At 38.5% G+C, this 26,349-nt stretch overlaps 1 protein-coding gene across 3 annotated transcripts in view; it reads right to left on the bottom strand.

The window, feature by feature from the left end:
* Nucleotides 1-26,349, bottom strand: part of LOC148639749 (uncharacterized) — a 99,528-nt gene that overhangs the window by 9,359 nt on the left and 63,820 nt on the right. For all 3 annotated transcript variants that reach the window (XM_088620664.1, XM_088620666.1, XM_088620667.1), the window contains 6 exons: nucleotides 25,815-25,975; nucleotides 13,381-13,533; nucleotides 13,097-13,209; nucleotides 12,545-12,879; nucleotides 10,390-10,471; nucleotides 9,935-10,093 (listed from right to left, as the gene is read on the bottom strand). In XM_088620664.1, the coding sequence (XP_088476790.1) occupies nucleotides 9,935-10,093; nucleotides 10,390-10,471; nucleotides 12,545-12,879; nucleotides 13,097-13,209; nucleotides 13,381-13,533; nucleotides 25,815-25,975 (1,003 nt within the window). The remainder of the gene's footprint in view (nucleotides 1-9,934; nucleotides 10,094-10,389; nucleotides 10,472-12,544; nucleotides 12,880-13,096; nucleotides 13,210-13,380; nucleotides 13,534-25,814; nucleotides 25,976-26,349) is intronic.

Genomic DNA, 26,349 nt, shown 5'->3' with positions numbered 1-26,349 from the left:
TGGAGTCAGATGTGGGCACCCTGGAAGTCTGAGGCACTGGTTGTGAGGGAGCCAATGACCTTGTGGAGTGGTAGCAAGATACTCTGTGTTGGTGTCTGGAAGCCAGAGGTCCCTTGCAAGTATCATTAGGTAAAGCTCATCAAGCACGGAGAACCACTCAGCGAGGCAAGGAACCAAAAACGGGACCATGGCATAGTTGTGGTGGAGACTCTGGGACTGGGAGTCGACGTGCAAAGGGCCCAAAGTTCTGCATTTACGTGGTTCCACATCCTGTTAACATCCTGTTGACCCAACTAGAGGGCCAGTATTAGCACTACTTTTGGAGGCAGGAAAGAGCGGAAAAGTTCCCCGATAGGCAAAAAAGGCAGAACGAGAGTGAGTGATACCCTGTCTACACCCAACTTGTGGCTCCTACCCCTGGGCTGTCACGCAACTTACATATAATGTTGATCTCTCCCTGCATATCTACTACGACGCAGGCATCAAAACCGCAAAATGAAACATTTGCCCTGTTTACAGTGAAAAAAACAGAATTAGAAAAGGCCTTTTGTGTGAAACGGGGAAATATCATCTTACTTCAGAGAAAGATATATCTCATACATTCTGCACTTCACATTTTACCAATAAATGTGTAAAAATTGTGAAAGATATAATCACAGAACCTTGCCAAAATGCAGAAAAAATATAATTTTCTCACCATTTCTTCATTTAAATTCTTCATTTCTTAATTTTCCTCTGTGATTTCTGACAAAAGACTGGAAATCACATAGTTGTGGTGCACTTCCCTCTTGTAAGACTCAGACTAACCTGCTGTAAATTTGGCTTCCTGATAGGCAAAACAAGCTGTCATTCAGTGAATTCTGACCTTTCAGAGAGGTTTACACATTGCTATTATTACTGCCTGGTTGTAAAATGGGTAAATGTATATTCCTGTCAATGTTGTGAATTGTAAACAAACACTTGCTGTATATCTATCCCTGTTGTCAGCTATCCTCCTGCAAGCTAGGAAGGTTGTTTTTACAGCCTCAAACACCGTAAAATAGTCCTCTAGCACTGTGTGAATCTCAATAATAAGAGAACGAATTAAACTTTTGTCCTTATTTATATAATTTGATTATCATTTTATAATCATTTAATAAAAACTTCATGCAGAATTTTTTAAGCAACATTCAAGCACTCAGCCAGGCTTCTACTGACTATGCTTTCCAAGATATTGCTAGATGATCTATGGCAGTGGTTCTCAAACTTTTTGGACCAAGTACCACACCTGATCAAACCAAACCATCCAAGTACTACAGTACGTACAAGTCACCTTCTCATAGGAATCACAGAAAATCTCAATGACCAACATGAGCGTGCGCATACAGTACACATATAATAAAAATAGCACTGAGCACTTACCATTTCAGTGAGAGGGGTGAGCCTGTTTAGTCTAGCAAAGCAGATGTTAATTCATTAGTTGAACCTTGATCCAATTTACAAATTTGACAGCAGAGTCTAACAGATTTCAAATCTTCAGGCATTTTCTTGACTGCCAGTGCCAGGCGGTGGATGCTGCAGTGTGTCCACTTCATATCTGGAGCAACCTCTCTAATTTGTGCATCTACACCACTGTGTCTGCCTGTTATCACTCTTGCACCGTCTGTACAAACTCGGACATATTTTTCCAGTCGATGCCATTCTCTTCGATAAATTCATTCAGAAGCTGAAATATGTGCTCTCCTGTAGTTTTTATTGGTAGCGGCTTACTGAACAGAAAGTCCTCATGGGATGTGCCCTCAAACTCATATGTGACGTAAACGAGCAAATTGGCCAAATCAATAGCATCTACAGACTCATCTAATTGCAGTGAAAAGCATCTGCTCAACGTAACGTTGTCATTTGCATTATCGATAATTCTACAAGTGACTGTGTCATTCGAAAGGGGGAGCAGGTCGAGCTGTTTAGCAGCTTTTTCTCCACACATAATTCTTGTCAGGTCTTTTGCCAATGGTAAACAAAGTTGTTCACAAGTAGTGTGGGGCTTACCTGCTATAGCAATCCACAAGCTTGCATTTTCCCCTGTTTCCATTTCAGGGTACCGTCTCAGAAGTTAAAAGAAGATTTTATTTCATGTGCATGGGAGCAATATTTTTCTGTTATCTATCACGCTTTCCTGTGCTCACAAGATTGGCATTGTTCTAAAATCATGCACATTCTCCTACCTCCCTATTTGCTGAAGATAACTTTTTTAAATACAATTGGTCACTTACATTCGTAACACGCATTGCTATACAATGGTATAAAATTACATAGTAGCTCTTGTGTACCACTCAAGTATTAGCGCACACTGTATTGAAGTATGTAGGCTGCATATTTGACACATAAACTCATTTTATTAAAAGAGAAAATATGAAAAATGGTCCCAATTTTTCAGTGTACACAACAAATTTCCAGGGTCATCTGGCATACCACCTGATGGCATTCCCCATACCAGCAGTGGTACGCGTACCACAGTTTGAGAACCATTAAGTGTGTTCTTGACCATTCAGAAGCATAAGGAGGGTACTGAGCCCTTGCTGTTGTTCTTCAATATTCTTTATCTATCATTTAATGACTACTCAGATTCTTATCAGTCAAAGCCCATAAAAAGCCTCTCTAGCAGTACCTAGAGGCTTTCTATATTATACCTCTTTATTATATACTTTTCATATATTTACTGGGTAAATTTATGTAGAATTTTCTTTATATTTGTTCAATTTGTCTCAGTTTTTTAAACAAGCTAGTAGACATATAGGCCTACAAGTATTTTCAGATTTCTGATAAGGCCACATCTTTGAAGACATTAAAATATCAGTTTGTTGTTTTTTTCTGGATATTTTTGTCTGGTGAGATATATTAGAAATCTGATGGTTTACACTTAAAGGCAGACATGCTCAGTGCCATACATGCCATACATACAGGCTGCAGGACACTTTGTATTGGTGAGCTCCATGCCTCCTCTCTCAGGGAGACAGCCTACACAAAGATTCTAAACTGATCACTAGGACGAAAAATCACCCAGTTTCTGCGCATAAAAAGTGTTTTTTAACTATCAAAATCCATTTTCTATAGCTCTTAAAGTCATGCAATTTCTAAGTTAGGCAGGGATACATCATTATTTCTTATTTTTGATTTTCTGCAACCAGGTACTAGATATTGTTTAAATAAAAGTGAAAAGTTTGAAGGCTCTCTGTCATTTGTTTGCAAAGTTATTGACATCTGAAATACCTGAAGTATATGGTTTCAGTGTTTTTTATACCACTTTGTTATTATCGATTATAATTATAATATATACAATTTCGTTTTAAAGCTTGTTGTAAAGGCTTGTGTTAAATTGCCCTACTGTGATGAATACATTATTTTGAATTGAATTCAACTAGTTGAACTGGTTTTTACTCCCACTGTTGACTGTACTCACATTTGCTCATTCATGTTTTTATTAATATCATTTAACATTGAACACATTGTGATATATAAAAATAATTAAAAAAGTCAATATAGTGTACTGATGGAAAAAAGAAATGCAACATTTTCTGGAATGAGAATACTATAGTTATAGCTTATGTACGTTCACAAAAAGTTGTTAATTTGTTTTAAGCCCTCTGACCAGCAAAACAGCTTGTGCAGTGAGGCATTGCAACTTGCCAATCACACGAAAGCTTGTTAGGTGCACTTTTTACCAACGAGGTCCAGGTGGAAAAATGCCTGATCAGGTGACCTTTAAAAAGGCCTTAATTCAAAGATTAGGTCACTGCAAGAAAAAGGCCACTTAGTCTTTCTGTGCATTCCATAATGCCTTGAATGTAACCAGAGCAAGGGAGAGGACCATTGGCATGCTGCAGGCAGGCATGCCATGTGCTGGTGTTGCCAGACACAATGGAGTAAGCTACTCCAATGTGTCCTGACTGCAGAGAACATTTCAGCAGACCGGCAGGACAGCTGACCATCCAAGATCCGGTTTCCCTCGAGTGACTACACCAGAGCAGGACCGCCACATCAGACTGGTCCATCTGATAGATCATTTCAGATCTGCCACCTGTACTGCTGCTGAAACTGCCGGCAGACACAATGCCCGCATCAGTGACAGGACAGTGAGGCTCTATGCTCCTGGCCTTAGAGCAAGACGACCTATCAGAGGCCCTTCGCTCACACCTCCTAGACGTCACACCTGACTGGCTTGGGCCATCAGCTCTGGCATCAGGTCCTCTTCACGGATGAGTCACTCCAGCCTGTTCCACACAAACAGGAGGACCAGAGTGTGGAAGAGGAGGAGCACAGGAGGAAAGAGAAGGAGAAGCGGGAGGAGAGGAAGAAGGAAGAAACAAGGAGAATAGAGGAAGAAGAGAGAGGAGTCCAGAGGAGTTGGGACTTGAAGCTTGTGTCAGGCGAGAGCTCTTACTTCATGATCATCCAAACAAAAGTATTTGAACCTATTTAGAGTGTGCTATTCTGTGGTTTGAGGGAACTTGGGTTTCCTGGGTAAAAGATACCTCAGTTAGAAATGTCTTTCCTGATTAGGGTGCATTTCATGGATAGGGATATAGGCTCCCATTTTTTGTGGCATCCAGGGTGCAGAGAGAGAGATTTAATTGCAGGTTGTTTTGTATTTAGTTAGAAGGCAGTTCATCTTGTGTGGCTTCGGTAGGTATATAAGAGATTAGTGCTTAGTATCAGTCTGGGGTTTTCTGGGTGACCAGAATGTTAGGCCTCTAAAATGCCTTGTCTATAAATACTGTATATAAAGTAACATGTTTTGTTGTGTGTTGTATCATTGTTTTAAAATATCTGTCCAGCCCCATTTGTAACATTATAATGTAACTTGGTGTGTTGTATGTTTTGTGTCTTGTGTAGCTTATTGAAATAAATATTTGTTTTAGCCAAGTGTGCCTGGATTATTACTCCTCTCAACAAAGCTGTGCCAGAGAATAAAGAATTCATGTGCCTCTAGTTATACCAGCTACTCTGGTATATGGCTAGAAAATCACTTAGAAGTTGGGGGGTTATGAATAATGATTTCACTGATTGACTAAACCGCTCAGTCAATTCCTGATTTTCACCAGTTTTGTAACCCTCCATTTGTAACAACAATATTAATTTAAGGATCTAAATATAATATATTAATATTGCATATTATATTCCCTATTAAGTGGATTATAAAAAGTACACATTTATTACTGAAATAACAACAGCAAGTATTCATAGATATATAGGGTTAAAACATTTTTGCGTTTTATAAAGTATATAACCTTAAAATAGTCACCGAGTTAAAGACTTTTATGCATAAAATGTTTATGATGAAAGTGGAATACTGTTGCATTTTTTTAGTTACCACTACCAGCCATATACAGTATATGTAACATATTTACAGTACATTCCTAAATTAAGATTGTTTATGACATTCACAACGATGTTAATGCTCCTCTTATTTTATACTCAGCTTAAATAATTTCCCTTTTGTTGCACAACAAGTGCCACCTGTCAATCATCTGTGGCCAGTGAATCACATGCTGCAGTAAAGTGTAGCCCCTGTAACGCGTTACTGGGTTTTGACATGCATTCTGAATGGCTTCATTTGTTGGATCCCCAAAATGTTTTGCACAGTACCTTTTAGTCCCCATAATCATGACTACTGTACATGCATTCATTAAGCAAATACCTGTAACATCCCATCATGCTTAATGCCTCATATTAAATTGCTAGGTTAACTAGAATTATAGGGAAAATTAGAGCAAATTAAAGGCAAATCTTAGAGTCATCACCTATTTCAGTCTGTTAAAGACCTTAAACTGGGATAAACATTTTTCGTTTCAGCAGGACAATGACCCAAAACAGAAACAAATGCTAAACACCTATTAAGACAGCTCTGTGAAGTTGGCCCCCTACAAACAGCGCAAATGATGAAACCCACCTCATTCGTTAGTGCTGTGATTGTTCTATTTTTTGCCATTGAAAGTACCATTTGTGCAGGTTTCATTTCCAAGATATAGAGCCTTGTTTCCTTGGGGGCATGAAGTGACTCAGCCCTCCACAAATTCGCAGGAAAACCTAATGGATCTCATTAGTTAATGCTCCATTTGTGTTCATTTGTGTCATTGAAAGTAGCCTCCCAGCTGCTTTTGTTACTGAGATAAAACATCTTTTTTGGGGTGATCACATGAGGAGTTGCTAGTTCAACAATGTCTGCAATTTTTTTTCTCTGCCTGGGAGGATGGCAGCGGTTGATTTTGCATTTAATACCAGTATCTTCTGTACATTTGTGTGAGCAAGATTTTGTTTTCCAATATCATACCCTAATTAGAAGAGTTTCAGGTTGAGCCTTAAAAGCAAACATTAGCCACCAAAAAAATATTTAACTTGCACGTCTTAATACTTTGTAGCTATGTCCTTTTTAAATCTGAAAAGGTAACCAGTTTCTCATTGTCCTTCTTAAATAAATATGCAAATCAAGTGACATTTTAAGATTCAACCCATTTTTCAAGCCGTGTATTTAAAAAGGTTAGATTTAGCACCTTCCTGCATTACAAGACCATTGTTTTAATATCTTTTTTTATGCAAAAAAATGTAAATGTGAAAAAGAACCAGGATATTTAAAGGGGGCACTATGTACTAAGTTGACCCAGGTTGTTCATAACAGAATTGCAAAACAACATTGGAAACTTGACCATCTCACACATGCAGACTGCAGGAAATAATGGATTTTTTTTTCAGATAAAATAACTGAACATATATCTTAGGTCTTAATAAACAGCCATTATCCATGTCTTTGTATTTACAGTGCTCTTACGTGCAAACATAGCATGATAAGGCCACATTTGTGTTTCTGGTCAATCCTTGGTATAGAATACAGCATGAGGGCACACCTTGACATCTGAAGACACAGATATCAGTACCTTTGTTAAGTCGTTATATTTCTCCCAACTGAAATATTGTCTTTTGCAGTATGTAATATAATGACCCCAGGCCATGTTTCATTTACTAGTTTTTCAACAAACTAGTGGTGAACTGGTGATTAAAAAAAATAAAACAAATTTGTCCTTTCCAGAGAATTTGAAATAACTTATTCAGACTAGGAAACGTCACCAGTGCAACCATCACCTGCAGCTTCTCACTCAAAACCTGGTATTAATCAACGAAATTCCTGCTGCAGTGCTTGCATCACTACTTCTACTTTCAGTAATATTGCAGCCCTAACATAAAAAAATGGACATTGGCTAAGCTGCAAAGAACACTCTAAAATCATGGCATAGTGTTTAAAAGAAATGTGCTAAGAAAGCTTTTCTTTCCATGTATCTGATGTACAAACAAACTGCTGTCATCCAGCTTACTAAACACACAGCAAAACACCATGCTACCTTGTTTCCCCATTTCTGTTCCTTCTTTTAACATACCTTCATATCTTGTCTACTTTTCTTACTTCTTCTTTTCCTATTCTTCCTGTCCAAACGTCTCGGTCCTTGGAATGTCAAGAATCATCCCTTCCTCCTTCTTCCATGCTGTTTGATTAAATCTCAAAACTTTCTTCTATTCTTTTTTCTACTTCTGTCCCAAGTGTCCAACATGGCTCAATTATGCCCCTTTTGGTCTTGACACCATCTCCTTGGCCCTCGGTCTCTCCAGCATTCTACCTCTAGGTCAGTCAGCTGGTGTCCTACAGTGTTTTATGTCCACGTTTCCTCAAACATTTATTACTGATTTCCAACAAGGCCCAACACTTCTGATGCCATCATTCCTGATTTTCTTCCTCTTGCCACCTGCTGCTCCTGATGCCAATTCGCTCAGTCTTTGGTTTGTCTGGCATCCTACCTCTGGTTCAGTGAGCGGGCTTTCAACAGTATCGTATGCATACCTTTCTTTCCGTCTCTAAACTCATCGTCCAAGATGGCTCAAAAATCTCCAGTCCTAGGTTCCTCCCTCTCTACCCCTGTTGCCATTTCCTCAGCTCCAGGTCTGTCCAGCATTGTAACATTAAACCTTACTCCATATGTCAACACAAAACAGGAGACACTGCAGAAACCTCTTTTCCTCCCCCCGCAAAAAAAACTTGTTCAATTTAATCTGACTTTTCAATAAACTAGGGATCAATCTTGCTACAGATATAATGGCTTGGCCTTCTACAGTCATCAGATTTCTGGAAATTATTCTTAATTTGGAAACCTTTTCCATTTCCTTACCTTATGATAAGCTTGATCACATTCAGCTACTGTATATACTGTATGTCCACCTATTTGTGATCCAAATTGTATACAAAAAAGTAACTTCTTTTTCCCCTTTTTGGGTCACTTAATTATGCCACAAGAATAATTCCTCATGATCAAGCATTTATTTAATATCTCTTAGATCTAGGCTCATCTGTTTTTTTCCTTCATCGTCATGTAACCAAGCTCACATCAACTTGCAAATCAGGGGTTTGATTTTGGCACCTATTCTTGAAGAAATGGAATAGGCTACATTTTTTATCATTGCCAGACAAATTTTCGTCATTGCCAGAGGGTCTCTAAATCTTCAAAAATGCACCCAATATTGGATTCACATGCTGTTGTTAGTCAGTGGTTTGGTACTGTAGTAGCAAGGCATATTGATGAGCTACAGAAAGAAAGGTTGTTATAAAATGCCACTGAGGCCCCTCTCTGTGATCTCAGCCATGGAATGACCTAGTGGTTTTTGCGTGTGGGAAAGTAAGGGAGATAAGTTTGTCTTCTGGATAAGGAACTTTAACAGGACAGTCCAGATCCAGTGTCAACACTCCCTAAGGTGGATGTCCACTGCTGGTGCCTGGATGTCTAACAGATAGCCATAGGCACCTCTGGACCTAATCCTAAAAGTCACAGGGCATGGTCAATCATCCAAGAGATGACTGACCAATCAGGGACTTGCAGGGTGTGAGTACCCACTCCACCTGGTGACTTTTTGACCAGCAACACCAACCGTGTTTTCCCCAATAATAAGTAGAACACATCACCTCTAATTCTGCTTCTCTCTGCTGAACCAACGTGGCTGACTGAGAACAGAAAACACATGTCTGCCACACTTTGGAATTTACACTTTTTCCCTGAAAACCGAGTTAAAGAGTGAGCCCAAATGTAAAGACAGAATTCTGCTCGAGGTCTTGCATGCAGCATTATCTTGCAACCAGCTACATACAACTGTGCATCCACTGAACTACTGAATTCAGCAGCTGCTAAACCAGAAGCAAACTGAGTTTCTCCCCTTTTTGAGTGACTTGCACCGACTAACCAGTCTCCACCCTGTGTACTGACTTGGTATCAATTTAATTAATTTAAGTAGCAGTATTTACTTATGAACACCTGAAAGTGATTATGTTAATGAGTGTAACCAACAGTAAACTTAATGTATTATCCTTGTTTTTATGTATCTCTTCTTTATACCCTAATACCTTGTTTGAATTCTACCCATTCGTCATTGCCACATTTCTTTAGAGTCACAACTGGAAACAATAGCTTGTTCTCATTCATTCTGATAACCTACATTGTTCATATAATTAATGAAGGAAGATATTCTAATTTTATCATGAAATTCCTCCATCATTATCAAGTAACATGCCTCTAACTATGGGTATTTCCACTTGGGTATTTCCTCTGAGAAATCCTTACAAGTTGGGGGTTATGATTATTACTTTTACTTTTACTATTACTCTTGTTAACATCTCCCTCTTAATGGGGTTCAAGCCTTCTCATCTTGTGGCGATGAAGCTGCCGCTTAACCAAATGGATTAAGCCAAACCTATTTTACCAAAATAATTCAAGCATTCACAAAGCATCTAATTCTTGGATGTTGTCTCTCATAAACTATGATTTTTTCACATCTGTCCAAATGATAACGTTTTTTTCTCAATATACAATATTTGCGGTAGGTTATTTCTGATTTCTTCTTTGTCAACTACAATGTTTATTACCTTTCTTGAGTACTGCTTTTCTTGGATACTTGGTATATGAAGCATATAACCACCAGAATGTTGAAAATGAGGATTATGCCCACAGGAAAAAGAAATGCCCATAACATTGGCTTTTTTATGTCAAATCTCCCCTCTCTGTCAAGTGCAGCCAACCAGCAGCTGGAAAACAGGTGATCATCAAATTAAAAAAAAACAATCTTACAAAAATATTTACATATTTAGATTTAAGATTTTAGATGAAATATTTACACTGCCCTTGATTTTATAGGATAGCATTTAAAAATAATGGCAGTTAAGTTTCTGAAACAAAATACTTTACATTTATTTGTTTCAAGGAAATACATAAAATGACTAAAACAAAATTAATTCATCTTAACATCCATTGATTTTCTCTGTGTAAATTTTCAAACTGATACTCAGAGTTTACTGGAACAAACAACCAATAGTATACTCACAACTCCTCCTGCCGGTAGTTTAATGGATTGTCCATTCGATATGTAGATCCTAGTGTTATAGCCACCACAACTGTAGGTAAACCTTGTGAAAAAAATATTTTAATGCATTACAGTGCCCTCCAAAGGTTTTGTAACAGTGAAGTCTAAATTGCAATTCACTCTAAGTCATATTTTAATAAAGTAATAAAAATATGATTAAGTACAAGACCTACTTTTTATTTTCTAATAAAGTCAATTTAGTTCTACCCTTTTTATTATAATCTGATAGTAATGAATCTTATTATTGTGGTGATCAAAGGTATTGGAACTATAGGCTGACAGTATGATGGTCATTTTTTTGTTGAAGACAACAATGTAAGAAGTCCTCAAAGAAGTTAGGATTCTGCACAACTTGGATATTTACAACAGTCTATGCACAGCATCTGACTCAGGTGTGACCAATAGTAAGTAGGCTGGAGTGGACACTGCTTATTTCTGTTATAGAATTTCAGTATTACTATTATTTAACTGTTACTGAATAAGCTCTGATTTTCAAGCTGATGGCCAAAAATAAAATCTTAATTGTGTTGATTAAGAAAAATATACAATTAGTTTTTGGGAGGCATGGTTTTCCTTGTAAACCTTCCATCAATCATGTACATGTTCTAGGAGAATATAACACGTGACTAAACCTTAGATCCTGTTAAGCACTTTCTAATGCAAAACCTGTCCCATATCTCCTCTAATCAGACATGTTGGATCAAATAAAGCACAGAAACAACATACAGAACAGATCTTGTGATTCTTGTGATTCAGTAACTATCACAACACTGACCTGATTTTGAATTAATTTCCGGAGTGTTTCATTTTATTAATAATAAATAAATAAATAAAATAATAAAAACAGGTTTTAGAAAATGGTTGAAAAGGAGAAAGATCAGAAAAGTAGAACCATGATACTGGAGGATATCCAGTATAAAAGTGGAACAAATAGGAGGACTGTGTTAGAAAGTTAGAATTTTAAATTTGAGTCACAAGGAATAAAATAACTATACCTGTGCTTGTGAACAAAAAAAAACATTTTATGAAATCACTACCTGTTATGCACTGTATGCTCTGTACTTACTCATTCTTTAGGGTATGTAGACTGTTAAAAGAACATTTCGGCTGTGGAACCTTCTTCAGGTGTGAGAAAGACAGGGCAGTGGCCTATCACTGCCCTGTTTTTCTCACACCTGAAGAAGGCTCCACGACCAAAACATTGTGTTTCTTCTCTTTTCAGCATGGAATTAACCTATTACTTTGCAGCCTACGCATGCTGTCGCAGCTACCCACCTGAACTTTTAAAAGAATAGTTCATTTTAATTTAGAAAAGACCTATGAAAGAATCCTGCATGAATCAGTTTGCTGTGTTGGTAAAAATGGAATTTCATCAAAGATATTTAAATTGGTTAAGGCTATTGTAAAAAACTGACCTAGTGTGAGTGTGTCTGTGTGTGTGTTTGTATGTGTCCTGGTGTCTTGTTCAGCTGCATCGCACCTTGCACTCATTGCTTGCTGTGATAGTCCCTGGCGCCCACATGACCCTGTAGTGGTCAAGGATGCGATTAGGAAATGGATGGATGTTGTAAGTGGGTGATGTTCTAATGCAATATTGATGAAGAAGACTTTGGGGAAAGAAAAGGATTTTGGGGTGTCAGAATCCTGTTTGAAAAGAGCAAAGTGATGAATTATGGAAAACTGGAGATTTGGTCACTTTTTTACATGAATATTAAAAATGCTTTTATTAAAGTCTTGAGAAATACATTTAACAGTAAAGTGTCTGACATTGGAAACTTAAAAAAAGAAAATAAAGGTAAGGCAAGAGCTAAACTGGCAGGCAGAAAGGTACTTTACTCTTGAAGTTATTTCTTTCTCCTTGAAAACACATTGGCAAGTCAAACATTATAACACAGTAAATGAGACCTGTGGGTGTTTTCATGTGTAACATAATATTATTTTCACTTATATTGTGGAAGCCAAATAAAGGCAAAGAAATGCTTCTCCAAATTTAAGATAACCATGTATAAAAACAAAGCTTCTGAACATAACATTTAAACCTAATTTTAAGCTGTACCATAAAATAAAATATTCAAAAACTCTTAACATTACATAAGTCAAATAAATTTTGTCTTACCCCAGCCAACTGTTGTTGAGATCAACTTAAAACGTCTGGGAGTCTGTACGAAGCGAGTGACCATAAGCATATAGTTCTGAACCGCAAACAATGAGCTCCATGTGAAGGTGGACAGTAGAAAGAAGTGGAGCAGAACTGCCACAGCTGTGCAAGGACCACTGTCAGGATCAACATGTATGTCAGAGGATAGCATGTTGTTTTCACTCGTATTTGAGCTGATGGTCTCTTCCTCAGCTTTTGGGTTGGAGATTCCACCAATAAACACTATGTCAAACACCATCATGGATATGCAAATATTAATCAGGAGCTCAGTGTGGTTGCTCTTCAAGGAATTCCTAGGTGGAAGAAACATGATATAAAAATTCTGGTTGTTTAATTTGTATTTTATTTTTTCACTACTGTAAATTGTGAATTACCCTAGTCTACTCATAACTAGAGCTATGTGGTAAATTTAGATTGACTCCACTGTAATAGGTAACTAATCAGACGACAGTTTAATATAACAAATAATGCAATCTTAATGTAATATAACTCAGCAAAGAGAAATCTTACCTGTATATTATCTGGTATGTTACAGTTAGAAAAAGCCCTGTTATAGACAGTGCACATCCAATATATGTTATCCATTCCAGTGGATCTGAGTACCTGTAATCATTTTTAAAAGACTAAAGAAAATGTGTGAGAAGACTTTATTAGAAATGTAAAACTGTATTCAGATTATTTGTCACAAAGAATAATGCCAAATATTTAGGTCCCTAAATATTGATACTATAGCTTAATCTGTTTAAAAGCCTTTTACAACATAAAAGCTGAAACAGTGCAAAAAAAGATCTTACCATGAGCACAGCAAAGTTGGTGGTATGATTGCAAATGCATCTCAAATTCCCAAACTGATCACCTGCCTTGGAGCACCCTTTTGTGCTCCAATCCCTTTCTGTGTAATTCCAGAATACACAGGAATAATCATACATGGTGGCATTGGGGACAATCTAAACAAGCAGACAAAGCACAATTTTATCTCCTTCACCAACAGAATTCAAAGAGATTGCTGTCAGCTTGAATGAAAAAGACTCAGTAAATATTATTCTCTTGGAAAATGGTAAATTATTGCATTACTTACACATAATACACAATAATATTGTGTAAATTAAAATCAATACTGTAGTTTTGATTACTGTAATTGTGTTAAATAAACAGAGAGAAAGAACCCCAAAATGATCTTATAAGCATCCCCTATATATCTGCATTTGAAAGTGGGCGGGGAAGGTGACTCTCTGATATCCATGGAGATAGAATTCCAGAGCTTTGGATCATAGCAAGAGAAGGACCTGTCACTCATAATATGAAGGTGAGATTGGAGGACAAACATTAAACCAGAGTCAGATAAACGAAGGCTGTGAAGTGGAGAGAAAGATAATAAGTTAGATAGGTACTGAGGACCAATGTAATTTGTTCAATGTGGATTTAGATACCCCACTGTGCATGGCATTGCAGTAATCAATACTGGAAAAGGCACATATTTCAAGTTTAGTATGGATGTAGATTTGAGTGTCTTCAGTATAGAAATAATAATTCAGACCATGTGATAATACAGTAGCTTCCCTCGTAAGGAACATGTAAATGCAGAATAGTAGGGGACCCAGTAGCGTTCCCTGAGGAGCACAAGCCTTAATTAACTCAAACTGAAACCCCCAAGAACGACAAACTTTCGGTAATCAGTAAAGTAAGCGTGAAACTATTTAAGAGCAATATCAGAAACTACAAACACAGTCCCAAGACAAGAAAGTCAGCAGGGAAGTGTAGGAGAGTAAGCATAGAGAGAAAACCAGATTCAGAAGACAGAAGATTATTAATGACTTTAACCAGGGCAGTTTTTGTTCTGTTAAGTGCAATTGTCTGAAGTCGGATTGGAGGGTTTTTTTATTAGGTTATTTGCAATTTGATAGGTTTAATTGAGTTGCAACAGTAATGTTCCAAAAGTTAAGCAAGAAAAGATATACAGATGCAGCCATTCAAAATGCGCGGGCGATACCGCATTTTTTTCCTCTGCGCTGTACGCAGTCTACCGCGAGTTACCAGTAAATACTGCTAGTTACTGTCAATTCTTCTATAATACCGCAAGCAAAATAATAGTATCCGGAATTTCCGCAAGGTGGAGCTAATAAAGCTCAACCTCTCATGTTTGAGCTGTCGCCATCAAAGTCTTTAACGAAGATATTACTAATAGTATTAATAATGAATGACCTTGGACAAGCTGTAAGTGTAAACTCAAAGTATTGCCCTGGTCCACATTCTTTTTTTCATTGACCGTCTTTGTAAAAGTAACACCACAGCATTTCGCAATCACGCATTTGTTTCCAATCATGCAAAGTACAGTAATTTTTGAGAATCGATTCACCGTGCCTTTCACATGCTCATAAAAGAGATTGATTTAGGAACATAAACATATTACTGTATGCAAACTGTACTGTATACAATATGTATATGTATATTTAATGTCTTAACTGTGCCCGTTTAAGTATTGAATATTTTTATGGAATTTTACCACTGAAAGGAAATCTTAGTGCCTGAGCATAAAAAGAATAGGAGCATACTGTAACGTGTGTGAAGGCCATAAACGATATTAATTTTGGAACTTAAACATACAGTATATGGCTGGTCTCGGTACTTTAAAGAAAACATACACACTAGTATTCCAAGTCTTTAACTAACGTGATACCGGAGTCAACAAGCATACTTTTAGAATTTGATTAAAAGGGAATATAATATGGAATTGCGTATCTAAAGAAATTAATAACGATATAATTATATTCATGTTGCAAAAAAACTGCAACGGACATAAAAACTCCCTTGCTTTTAACAGAGCGTTCCATAACTTCTAACTACAAAAATTATTTAAACTGCGACACTTATCATTCAACCAGAGCTCGAAATATCACAAGGATCCTCTAGAGCACAGCTAAGTCTGTATTAAAAGAATCGCGTATCTAAAGAAATTAATAAGATATAATTATATTTGTGTACTGCAACAGGGCTGTGTAGGGCTGTTTCACCTCTCTCTTCATGTGAATCTATTCAAAAGCCATTTAGCAAAGAGGGGATGAGAAGAGTGACAAACTAGTATACAGTACTTTAAAACATTAATAAAATAATAATAATAAAAACAATAATAAAAACCATTGCCACACCCGGACCGTTAAACCAACGCAGTAGCATGTCAAAGCCCATTGAGGAGCCGGGCGCAATAACTGTTTTGTCCCTTGATTTACTGATCTGCATTAATTACAGAAATCGAGTTCCTGCTCTTTGCAGACGACCTGGTCCTGCTGTCGCCCACAAAACAGACGCTGCGGCAGAACTGCTGGAGCAGCACTGTCAGACCTGAGCGCTGACAGTCAATCTGGACAAGACCAGAGTTATGGTTTCCCAGAAAAAAAAACAGACCTCCAGTAGTCTTCCTGAAATCGTCGGATTATGAACGAATAAAAGCATCTTATTAAAAACACGTTTGCATTTGTTTGGGAGCTATATTATGTATTTTTCATATGTAAGATATAATGATGTGTTCCCGCTTACACATCGCACGACTTTAAACGCCAGAAAAACAGGTTTCAATTCATATTATCTGGTGAGCCTTGTTTTGTCAAAGGACAGCACTAAAAAAAAAAAACAGACATTGTGTGGTACAGAACGGAGCTCAGTCAATTCAAACAAGTTCAGTTTAAAAAAAAACTGCAACGGACATAAAAACTCCTTTGCTTTTAACAGAGCGTTTCATAATTGCCAACTACGAAATGTATTTTAACTGCGACACTTATCATTCAACCAGAGCTCGAAATATCACAAGGATCCTCTAGAGCACAGCAAAGACTGTATTAAAAGTATACTAGTGACAAACTAGTATACTTTAGATATTTTTTTCTGAACTGGGGAAAATCTGATCATGTTTCTCTATAACAATAATAAAAACATTATTTTACATATCACCTTTATCTGATATCACCTTAAGGACAGCACATACAAGGGTTAATTGCACAATGGACCGCGCCAAGAAATTTAATATAGTCTTCTTTAGGTGTGAGGGCAAGAGCAGATCGCAGAAGGCATAATCAGCAAATTAGGAAAACAAAGAACATGAAGTAAGAGACAAGATGTAAAAAGGGTTAACTTAAGTCAGTTCTGCCTGAAAATTAGACTTCTAAGCAACAGGGGTTTATGGCAGGAAAGGGGGTTAACTGATAAGGATTCCAGATGCGAGCTAGGAACCCCCTGGGGGCGTAATCTTAAACTGACCATTTGGCTAGGGTCTTTTAACTGGCCAAATACCATGACCCCCCCCCCTTACCATAACATCGAATGACGTCTGAAGAGGCAAGCAAGGACTATATAACCTAAAAGTTTGTACCGGCACATCGAACAATACTTTGGTTTTGTTGTTTCTTGCGGGAAACAAGACTTCGGCTTTATTGTTCCATGCATGCAATAAACTCATCTGTTTTACTTCATCTCGGGATCCAAAACCTTATTCTTTCTGTTACAACAAATTTGGCGTAGTCGGCGGATGCTCCAGAAGGCTCAAAACTTCCCATCGGCAGGAGAGACGGTCAGCGCTCACATTACTAAGAGGTAAGGACTCCTCTTTTTTTAAAAAAAAAGTCCCGACTCTCTCTGACCGATTGGGAAGTCTCTACTCCCTGCGAGAATCGCCCGAGATGACGGAGTAAACGTGAGTTCCTGAATTCCTCTGGCCCGGGGAAGACACCGGTGTATGTAATGGGTGGTTTGCTGTAAGCCCAGAATTTGGTTTGGCAGGCGGTCCGCGGTATTGTGTACAGGCATTCGAAGCTGGTGTATGCCTTAATTGCGCGTGGAGTTTTTGAACGGGTTTTGGACCTTTAACGCGAAGTTTAGGACTGGTGTGGGCCTTAATTGCGCCCGGAGTTCTGAGGCTCAGGATCGGTGTGGGCCTTAATTGCGCCCGGGGTTCTGGAGCTGAGTGGTGCATTAAATGCACATATATTCCAGGATTGGTGTGGGCCTTAATTGCGCCCGGGGTCCTGAGATTAGCTACGCCTTGATCGTGCACGGATTGGCGTGGCGTGGTTTTTTGTTTCAAAGGAAACAGAAGTAGAAGATATATATATATATGTATGTTTTTGGTGTTTTCCTTGTTTGTGAATACATATACACACGCACGACACTAACATAAACACACCTCATAATAAAAGAGCATAGCATTAAGTAGCAGGATTTAAAGGACGTTGAGACCTGAGAATCGCCCTGATTGAGCTCAGTGTGTAAGTCCACCCCGGGGCAAAAGCAGCGATGCTGGTGTTCTGGGGATGGTGAATTACTGATCAAGAAAGGGGGTTTTCGAGGTCTCGTTCCTTACCTGTGAACAGTGCTGTGTAAGTCCTCTCTAAAGGCTCTGAGAGGCATTTAGATCTGGAGGTAACAGACGCCCTTAGCTGAATGAGTGCAGGAATGCACAGGTTTTTCAAGTGAAAGCATCCCCCTACCGATTAGCTGTTACCTCACACGCGACAAAAGTAAACTTAAAGAGACCGAACATGTGTGCTAACTCATGGTTTGAGAAAGTGGTGGAAGGGCCCGTTTATAGATCGGAAAAGTGTAAGTTGACGGAAAAAAAGGAGAAAAATATGCGAAAAGCTGAGTTTGTCAGAGGGAGTTTGGGGCGAAGATGCCTGTAAAGAAAGCATATGAGTATTGATTGGCAAAAGCGCAAGCATGTAGCTCCCACCCTGGTGCACGGCCGGCACCAGTGGTGGCAGATACATGAGAGAAAAGAAAAGAAAGAAATTGGAATGTGACTTCTTAAAAGTGTGTTTACGGGAAAAACAAAAACCTGAAAGAAAAGATACTTTACTCTCTACGAAAGAGTATGAACAAAAGCGAAAAGAGGCAGTGCAGGAGAATCAGAAACTAAAGGAAGAATTAGTTCCTGGTCGCACTGCACTAGTTAATGTGTTACAACCGTCAACTAAATTATATCTTGCTCTCCCATAGGGGAACAGACAGGCAGGAAATGAAAATAATTCGGATCAATTCCCACAGTGACCATACTGAGACGGGGGGTCCGAGTGGGATGACACCTGGTACGAGTGTAATAAAGACAGAACAGGGACTCCCTTCTTAAAGGGAGGGCCCCCGCGGATCTGTACTGTACTCTCACCCGAAGTGGGAAAGGACTTGATGTAGCGGGGGGCTGACCCTGTTGATGACAGTGTCACTCTAAGTGTCTCGCACCCCGTTGAGGGGGGTCCGCACTTGCACCTACCTTCCCTGATTCCCCCATACGATCAAATCCAAAACCGGAAGATATTGACCGATTGGCTAAAGTACCGCACCAGAAATTAGGCATGCAGCAAACCTGGAGTGCGCTTCAGGAATAAAAAGGATTCATGTAGAAGTAAAACAAGAATACAGCACATTGTAGTACGAAGAGAAAAATATATTCTCGATGTGTATGTGTGTTTTATGAATTTGTGTGCCGGCATGTATGTGTGTAACTGTGAGTTTTGGTATACTAAATGACGGTGCGAGTGTGTTTAGCCAGCGGGACTGGCTAGAGACGTAACTAAAGAGACTTGGCGAAAATCAACTTAAGGAGATTAGAAAACATAAGAGCGTCTGAAACGTATAAGTACAGTACAGGTGGACGTAAAAGTAGTTAGATAAACAGTTTTTGTATTTTTATACAATTAGTTGCAATAGTGGAAACAATTTGGATTTATTCAAATGTCTCGAAACCAGACATGCTGAAACGCTGTAGGTTTAGAATCGAGACTGGGGAGAATAAAATTCTTGTGAGAAGATCTGTTTACCTAACGATTAGATCCTGTAAATCCCTTGTAGCCTCCCTAAGTCTGTCCCATTCCAGTGGATAAAAATTTACTGTTAATGGAGTGTTGGTTTCTCTGTTAGGGGATACTGGAGCACTACTGTCACGCTTGTTTCACTCCTCTGTTCAACAGTGTGCTATAGAGTAATGTATATGGGGAGACGGCAGGAAGCCACAAGAGTATTGGGGCAGCAAATTTTACTTGCCGAGTACCAGATTTTAATGGGTGGTTTTATCCCAGATCTATTGGGTTGGAATATTATGCATTACAAAGAATGACTATCCAGAACAGGGTATCACGTGGCTTCAACTGACTGTGATCACTCAGTATGTTGATGGTATTCTGAGTGCTTCCCCTGATGAAGAAACCCACAAGTCTGAGTTGCTTCATTTTAGAGTGTCTAATAGAAGCAGTTATGATAAGGCCCTTTTGTGTCTAGCATTGTGAAATTTTAACAGGGCCTGGGTGCAATGTTTTTACGGGGTGAGCACAACTCTTAACAGATCTGCTTAAGGGGGGAGTGCAGTACAAGGACAAGATTGCCTTGGTTCCAGCAGCAAAAGTCGCCTGTAATAATTTGAAACAAGCTCTCTTACAGGTGCTGAGACTGGGGTTTCCTCAGATGGATCAACCATTCTTTGTATGTAAGTGTGGAAAAAGGGTTCTGGGCAGCTGTGCTGATGCAGGAGCATGGAGGTAGGCACTATTATACCATTAGATGCTGTAGCCAAAAGGTGGGGGACTGTGAAAATTTAAGAAAATGTAATACTGTTTACTGATGGGTCCTCTCTGATGCATGAGGGAGAACAGAGAACAGGCTGAGCTGTTACAACAGAATTCAAGGTGCTAACAATCGGAAAAATGCCCCTCCACTGCCTTAGCGCAGCAAGCCAGTTAAGAGCACTAATGGGAGATTGTAAAAAGAAAGATGTTAAAGGGTTACTGTATATGTATATAATGTATGTATTTGTTGTATGTAGGCCACAATTCTGGATGGCTATGGAGAAATAGGATTCTCCCACAACGGCAGGGACTCCAGTTAAGAATACTGGGCTTGTCTCTGAACTGATTTGTAGTTTTACAGCTGCTGACAGAAGCAGCTTGAGTAAGGTGTAAATAACACAATAAATAAAGAATTCCAGTAACTCAAGGTAACAACCATGCAGATGCAGATGCCAGACGAGCGGCACTGGGAGAGCGGGAGTCTTGAGACCCCTGTGAAACCTCTATTGGGGAAAAGGGAGAATTCAGGTTGAGGCCTTTAATAGATGTTTAATAGTGGTTAGAACAAATGTGTAAAGAATGTGGGGTTGTATGATGATGGGATGTGGGCTGGCACATACCCAAGTGTATGACAAAGATGATCCCGTGGTACGGACTGCCCTGCCCCTTGGATACTGATCTAGGGGCATACTACACTGGGAAGGTGTGCCAGGCTGTAATTGCCTCACTAGGGGTAAGTTGGAAGTCACATTGACCCCATCACCCACAGTCTGAAAGACCAACTAAGGAAATATCAACTGAAGGAACACCATGGGTAGATGCTCTACCTGCACTCCTGTGCGGTTTGCGGGCTGGAGCAAACGGAACTGTGAGACTGAGCTCATTTCAGATCATCTTGGGCAGCCAAAGAAACTCCCTGGAGGCCAAGTTTGGCTAACGCACTGATGAATTAACTAACTCTCTATTAAAGTATTGCAGGTTTGTTAACTGAAGCGGTGCACAGGGCTCGTGAACAGGTGCCGGACGCTTGGGGACCTCCAGCAGAGGGGAGACACGACCGGATACCTGGCGAGTGGGTGTAGGTGAAGAAGAGATACCCTGCCAGACGTTGCAATCCTGCTGGGAGGGACCATATCAAGTGCCACTAACTACTGATTGTGCCATCTGAGTGACAGGATGAGATCGCTGGATCGCACTTTCACCGACCCACGGCACCAGAGACTGAGTGAACAGAAAGAAGGATGTTGTTACCGTTTCCGTGTCTGATGCTTCCTAAGACCAACAGTGTGCTTGTTAGGCCTGAGGAGCATTACTGGGGATATGGTATCAATACATTCCGGGTGTTGGCATATCTATCAGCCAAAAAATTATAATCGGAGTTGGGTCAATATTGCTACTCCAAGATCCTGACGATAGATCTCCACATGGCTGAGGTCTGCGTTTGGGTCCTGGGGTAGGACTTTATGTATTTGTAGGATTAGGGTTGTTTTATATGTATAATTGTAACTATCACTTGTACATAAACATCAATAACATCTTGTTGTAACCATGGAACGCACAATGTCATGGTAATGCATGCCTGTACATCTAAAAAGGAAAGATCTGCCCTGACATTGTATGTGTAAAAATAGGCAGTCCTGACGTATGCTATATTTTATAAGGGGGGAATGAAGTAAGAGACAAGATGTAAAAAGGGTTAATAACTTATGTCAGTTCTGCCTGAAAATTAGACTTCTAAGCAACAGGGGTTTATGGCAGGAAAGGGGGTTAACTGATAAGGATTCCAGATGCGAGCTAGGAACCCCCTGGGGGCGTAATCTTAAACTGACCATTTGGCCAGGGTCTTTTAACTGGCCAAATACCATGACCCCCTCCCCTTACCATAACACCGAATGACATCTGAAGCAGCAAGCAAGGACTATATAACCTAAAAGTTTGTACCGGCACATCGAACAATACTTCGGTTTTGTTGTTTCTTGCAGGAAACAAGACTTCGGCTTTATTGTTCCATGCATGCAATAAATTCATCTGTTTTACTTCATCTCGGGATCCAGAACCTTATTCTTTCTGTTACAACAAACAGGAGAGGTGAGACGTTTATCCAGAGAGCGAGTGATCAGAAAAAGGAACAGCTGTTACGCCCAGGTTTTAGCTTTTCTCTGCTGAATGAATAAAAGCATTTTATTAAAAACGCGTTTGCGTTTGTCTGGGTATTTACTTTGTAATCTGTGGTTTACATTTACTGTATTGCTTTGAGATGCCACTTTTAAAGGTGATATGTAAAATAAAGTTTTTTATTATTGTTATAGAGAAACGTGATCAGATTTTCCCTGGTTCAGAAAAAAGACAATTAAAATCTGTAATCTTTCCACTTGTATGTCATCGGAAAATACAAGAAGTTTCTGCTTTGTGTAAGGATGGTATCAAAAAGTTATCTAAGTGGTGAGAAAGCTGTGCTCCTCAAAGCGCTTAACAGGATAAAAACAACAGCAATAGTGTTAAGCTGGGCAAACGATTATTTTATAGAAATACAAAATGAGTTATAATGATGTGTTCCGGCTAAGACATTAACGAGTACAACCCCCCTCTCTGCGGGAGTGCTGGCTGTGACGAATTAAACCGGTTTCATAGGTACAGTACTTACTAGTTAAGAAAGCTAGGCTCCTCAATGAAATCACTTTAACATGCTAATGCGTTGGTGTAACAGTCCGGGCGTGGCAAGCTTCTAATGTCAACTCGACTCGATTGGAAGACAATTAACATATTCTAGCCCTAAATGAATTAATAGCAAACATGGTTTACATAAAAGACATTTTTCCAAGAAAGTTTATAATAATACGATCTATAGTTGAAATCTGAGCCTAAATATAAAGAAAAAGCATTTTCAGAGAGCAATCACGCTGTGTTTATGTAGAAAAAGTGATTAGGTTTATGAGCAATCTAATTACTTATTCGTTTAAAACGCTATATAAAATAAAGTTTATTATTAATTTGCTGGACAGAGCGGTGAACATTATTATGGATAAGACAAAGATAACGATCCTAATCAGTTTAGAAATCTGTGTACGCTGTAAGGTTTTTACTTCTTAAACTTTTAAAATACACATTTCGAATAGAAAGAAATCATCTTCCTGGTACAGTATGTACAGTATAGCAAACCAGCACATATTTTTTCTCTAATCAGAGGGTTTAGACGCTGGGGTTAGATCCCCGGCGGAACACATTCCATAAGATTCAGCGCTTTTATATATCGCCTTTAAAGGTGGCTTCTCAAAACGCTTTACAGGATAAAAACAACAATAACAGCAACAACAACAATATTGTATTTCATTGCACTTTGAAAACCAAGTAATAACTTAACTATATGTGCAAACGTTTTATGATATGTCGCTGTTGTGAATGTCTGTGGAGTGTATCTTATTTGCCTGTCTGTCCTGGCTCTCTCGCTCAATTCAATTCAATTCAAGGTGCTTTATTAGCATGACAGATGGGTACAATCGATGTTGGGTATTTACTTTGCTTTGAGATTCCACTTTTAAAGGTGATATATAAAATCAAGGCTTTAACTTGCTTTAACTCCACAATGTATTTAAAAAATTAAAACGATTACAATCTAATCTTTCCACGTTTGATCCCAAGATCCCAAGAAAAATAAATCTAAACTGGGAGAAAGCTATGCTGAAAGTTTATTAAGATACTTAGAAGACAAAGATATCAATTTATGTTGCATTTGTCTGATTGTGAATCAAAAAACACATATATTTAAACCCACGTTTGCGATTTAAATCAAAACGCGATTTAAATCAATATAAATGTTTATATTGTAACGCCTAGGTGACTATCCATTGTTATTAAAATGACTTAAATTTGATCATGTTGTGATATTTAGAAATATAAATTTGTTTGGTGCGAGTGAGGTTTTATTTAATCTCTGACCAAGGGAAACGTTTCATTTTTTCAATGAAATGTTTGTTAAAAAAAACGTCATTGTTCCACAGTGGGATTTGATCACAGACCATGTGACATGGGAGTCAGGAACCTAACCCACAGCACCACCAGCAAGGTCGCATGCAGAGTGCTGAAAAAGCACTACAGAAACATTATCAACAGACAATGTACAGAATGTACTATTCTTGTGTTGCGGTACATGAATATAATTATATCATTATTAATTTCTTTAGATACGCGATTCCATATTATATTCCCTTTTAATCAAATTCTAAAAGTATGCTTGTTAGTTAAAGACTTCGATGCGTAAAATGTTTAGTGAGAAATGGAATACTGGTGTGTATGTTTTCTTTAAAGTACCGAGACCAGCCATATACTGTATGTTTAAGTTCCAAAATTAATTTCGTTTATGGCCTTCACACGCGTTACAGTATGCTCCTATTCTTTTTATGCTCAGCTACTAAGATTTCCCTTCAGTGGTAAAATTCCATATAAATATTCAATACTACAACAGGCACAGTAAAGACGTTTACTGTAAATCTTTCTACGACAGACCAACGGACCACGAGTGCCCCTGTCGGTCAACCAATCACGTACTGCACGTCATCGTGCGTCACAATGCACAACGCCATAGCCAATTACCTCCGGTACGTGTGTGTACCGCGCGCTTTGAATGGTTGCATCTGTAGGGTTTAAATATTTTCTTCTGTCTTGAGCCATAGTTGTATTTGTGGCACAGAGATAACTGCAGCTGTTTTAATAGCAGTAGGAATGGGATATAATAAACAGGTTGTGAATTTTACTCCAATACCAATTTCCCAAGCAGCATCAAATTGAGAGAAACTAGAAAGGAGGGGACCACCAAAACTAGGGAGGGTGGAGTGTAAAAATGTGTTGTGGAAACAATGATGATGCTGGATCTTGGAAGTAAAAAACTCTAAGAAGTTATCGCAGTTGGGATAAAGCAGGTAATATAGTGGAACAGTTTGGCTTTAGAAGTTTAGCGATGGTGGAGGTATCTAGGATTCTTATGGTTGGTCTCAATGATATGTGAGAAGTAACTGGATCTAGCTAGGCTCTGCATCTATTCAATCAAATGCTCCTTGAGTGTAACTGGTCAGTGTACCATGGGGCAGAGTGAGTAAAGGAGATTGTTCAAGTTTTTGGAGGAGCTATGATATCAAGAGTAGTTAAAAGAGAGCTATTAAACACTTATACCTTGTTTTCCAGACTTCAGAATTGGAAAAACACAACAACAGAGTCCGTAAACCTAGACTGGTGAACTGATTGCCAGTTGTGAAAACTTACTGAGCATGAGTATAAAGACCAGGGAATTCTAAATTAAATAAATTGGAAGCAAAAGAGTCATTTACAATGATTAAGTCCAAGGTGTGACCAAGGGTAAGGAGTAAGAAATTTAATCCGAAGCATAAAAGAGAAATTAAATCTGCAAATTCATCTACAAAAAGCATCATTATGCTTGGAGGATCTATAAACTGTAACAATGAATGGGGAACTGTGAACTGTAAACTGAATTATATTACAGTTAAACAGAGTGCATTTAAAGCAAGATACTGATAATAATAATAATTAGCACATAATGATAATTTGGGTGAGCAAATCTAATATTCATATCCAAAAGAACAAATCAGAAAAAGACTAAAAAATAGACTTTCTCCCCTTGCCAAAATATGTTATACTTTTGTGTTAGAACGAATGTCATAGGAAACACTTACATTGGGCTTGAAGAGAAGTTCTACATGGTTAATTAATCCGTTGTCAACACTTGCCGAAATTACTCTTCTACTGGTGTTAAATGTACTTTTGTAAATGTTAGACCTAAAAAACTTGTCACTTTGGTAAAGTACAAAGCCAGCCTGTCTGTTCATCTTTGTACCTACACAGAGGAGACAGAGCTCATTAATGACAATCACAAAAAACACAAAAAACCTATACAAACCGTGAACACATCCAGCAAAACAGAAAATTCAATAAATACATAAAAGAACAAGTAGTTTTATTCCATGCTGAAAAGAGAAGAAAATAAATACAATGTTTTGGCTGTGGAGCCTTCTTCGGGTGTCCGCAGCTGAAATGTTGTGTTTTTTTTCTTCTCTTTTCAGCATGGAATAAACCTATACTTGTACCTTTGCAGCCTATGCATGCTGACGCAGCCACCTATTTGAACTAATACATAAAAGGATACTTTTATGTATGCAAAATATATTATTATAAAAAAAATATTTTTTGCAAAAAATAATATACTCACAT

Source organism: Lepisosteus platostomus, chromosome 26 (genome assembly GCF_059453375.1).
Source record: "Lepisosteus platostomus isolate fLepPlt1 chromosome 26, fLepPlt1.hap1, whole genome shotgun sequence".
NCBI lineage: Eukaryota > Metazoa > Chordata > Actinopteri > Semionotiformes > Lepisosteidae > Lepisosteus > Lepisosteus platostomus.
Note: the sequence above shows the minus strand (reverse complement) of the source record. Positions and strands in the feature narration are given on the sequence as shown.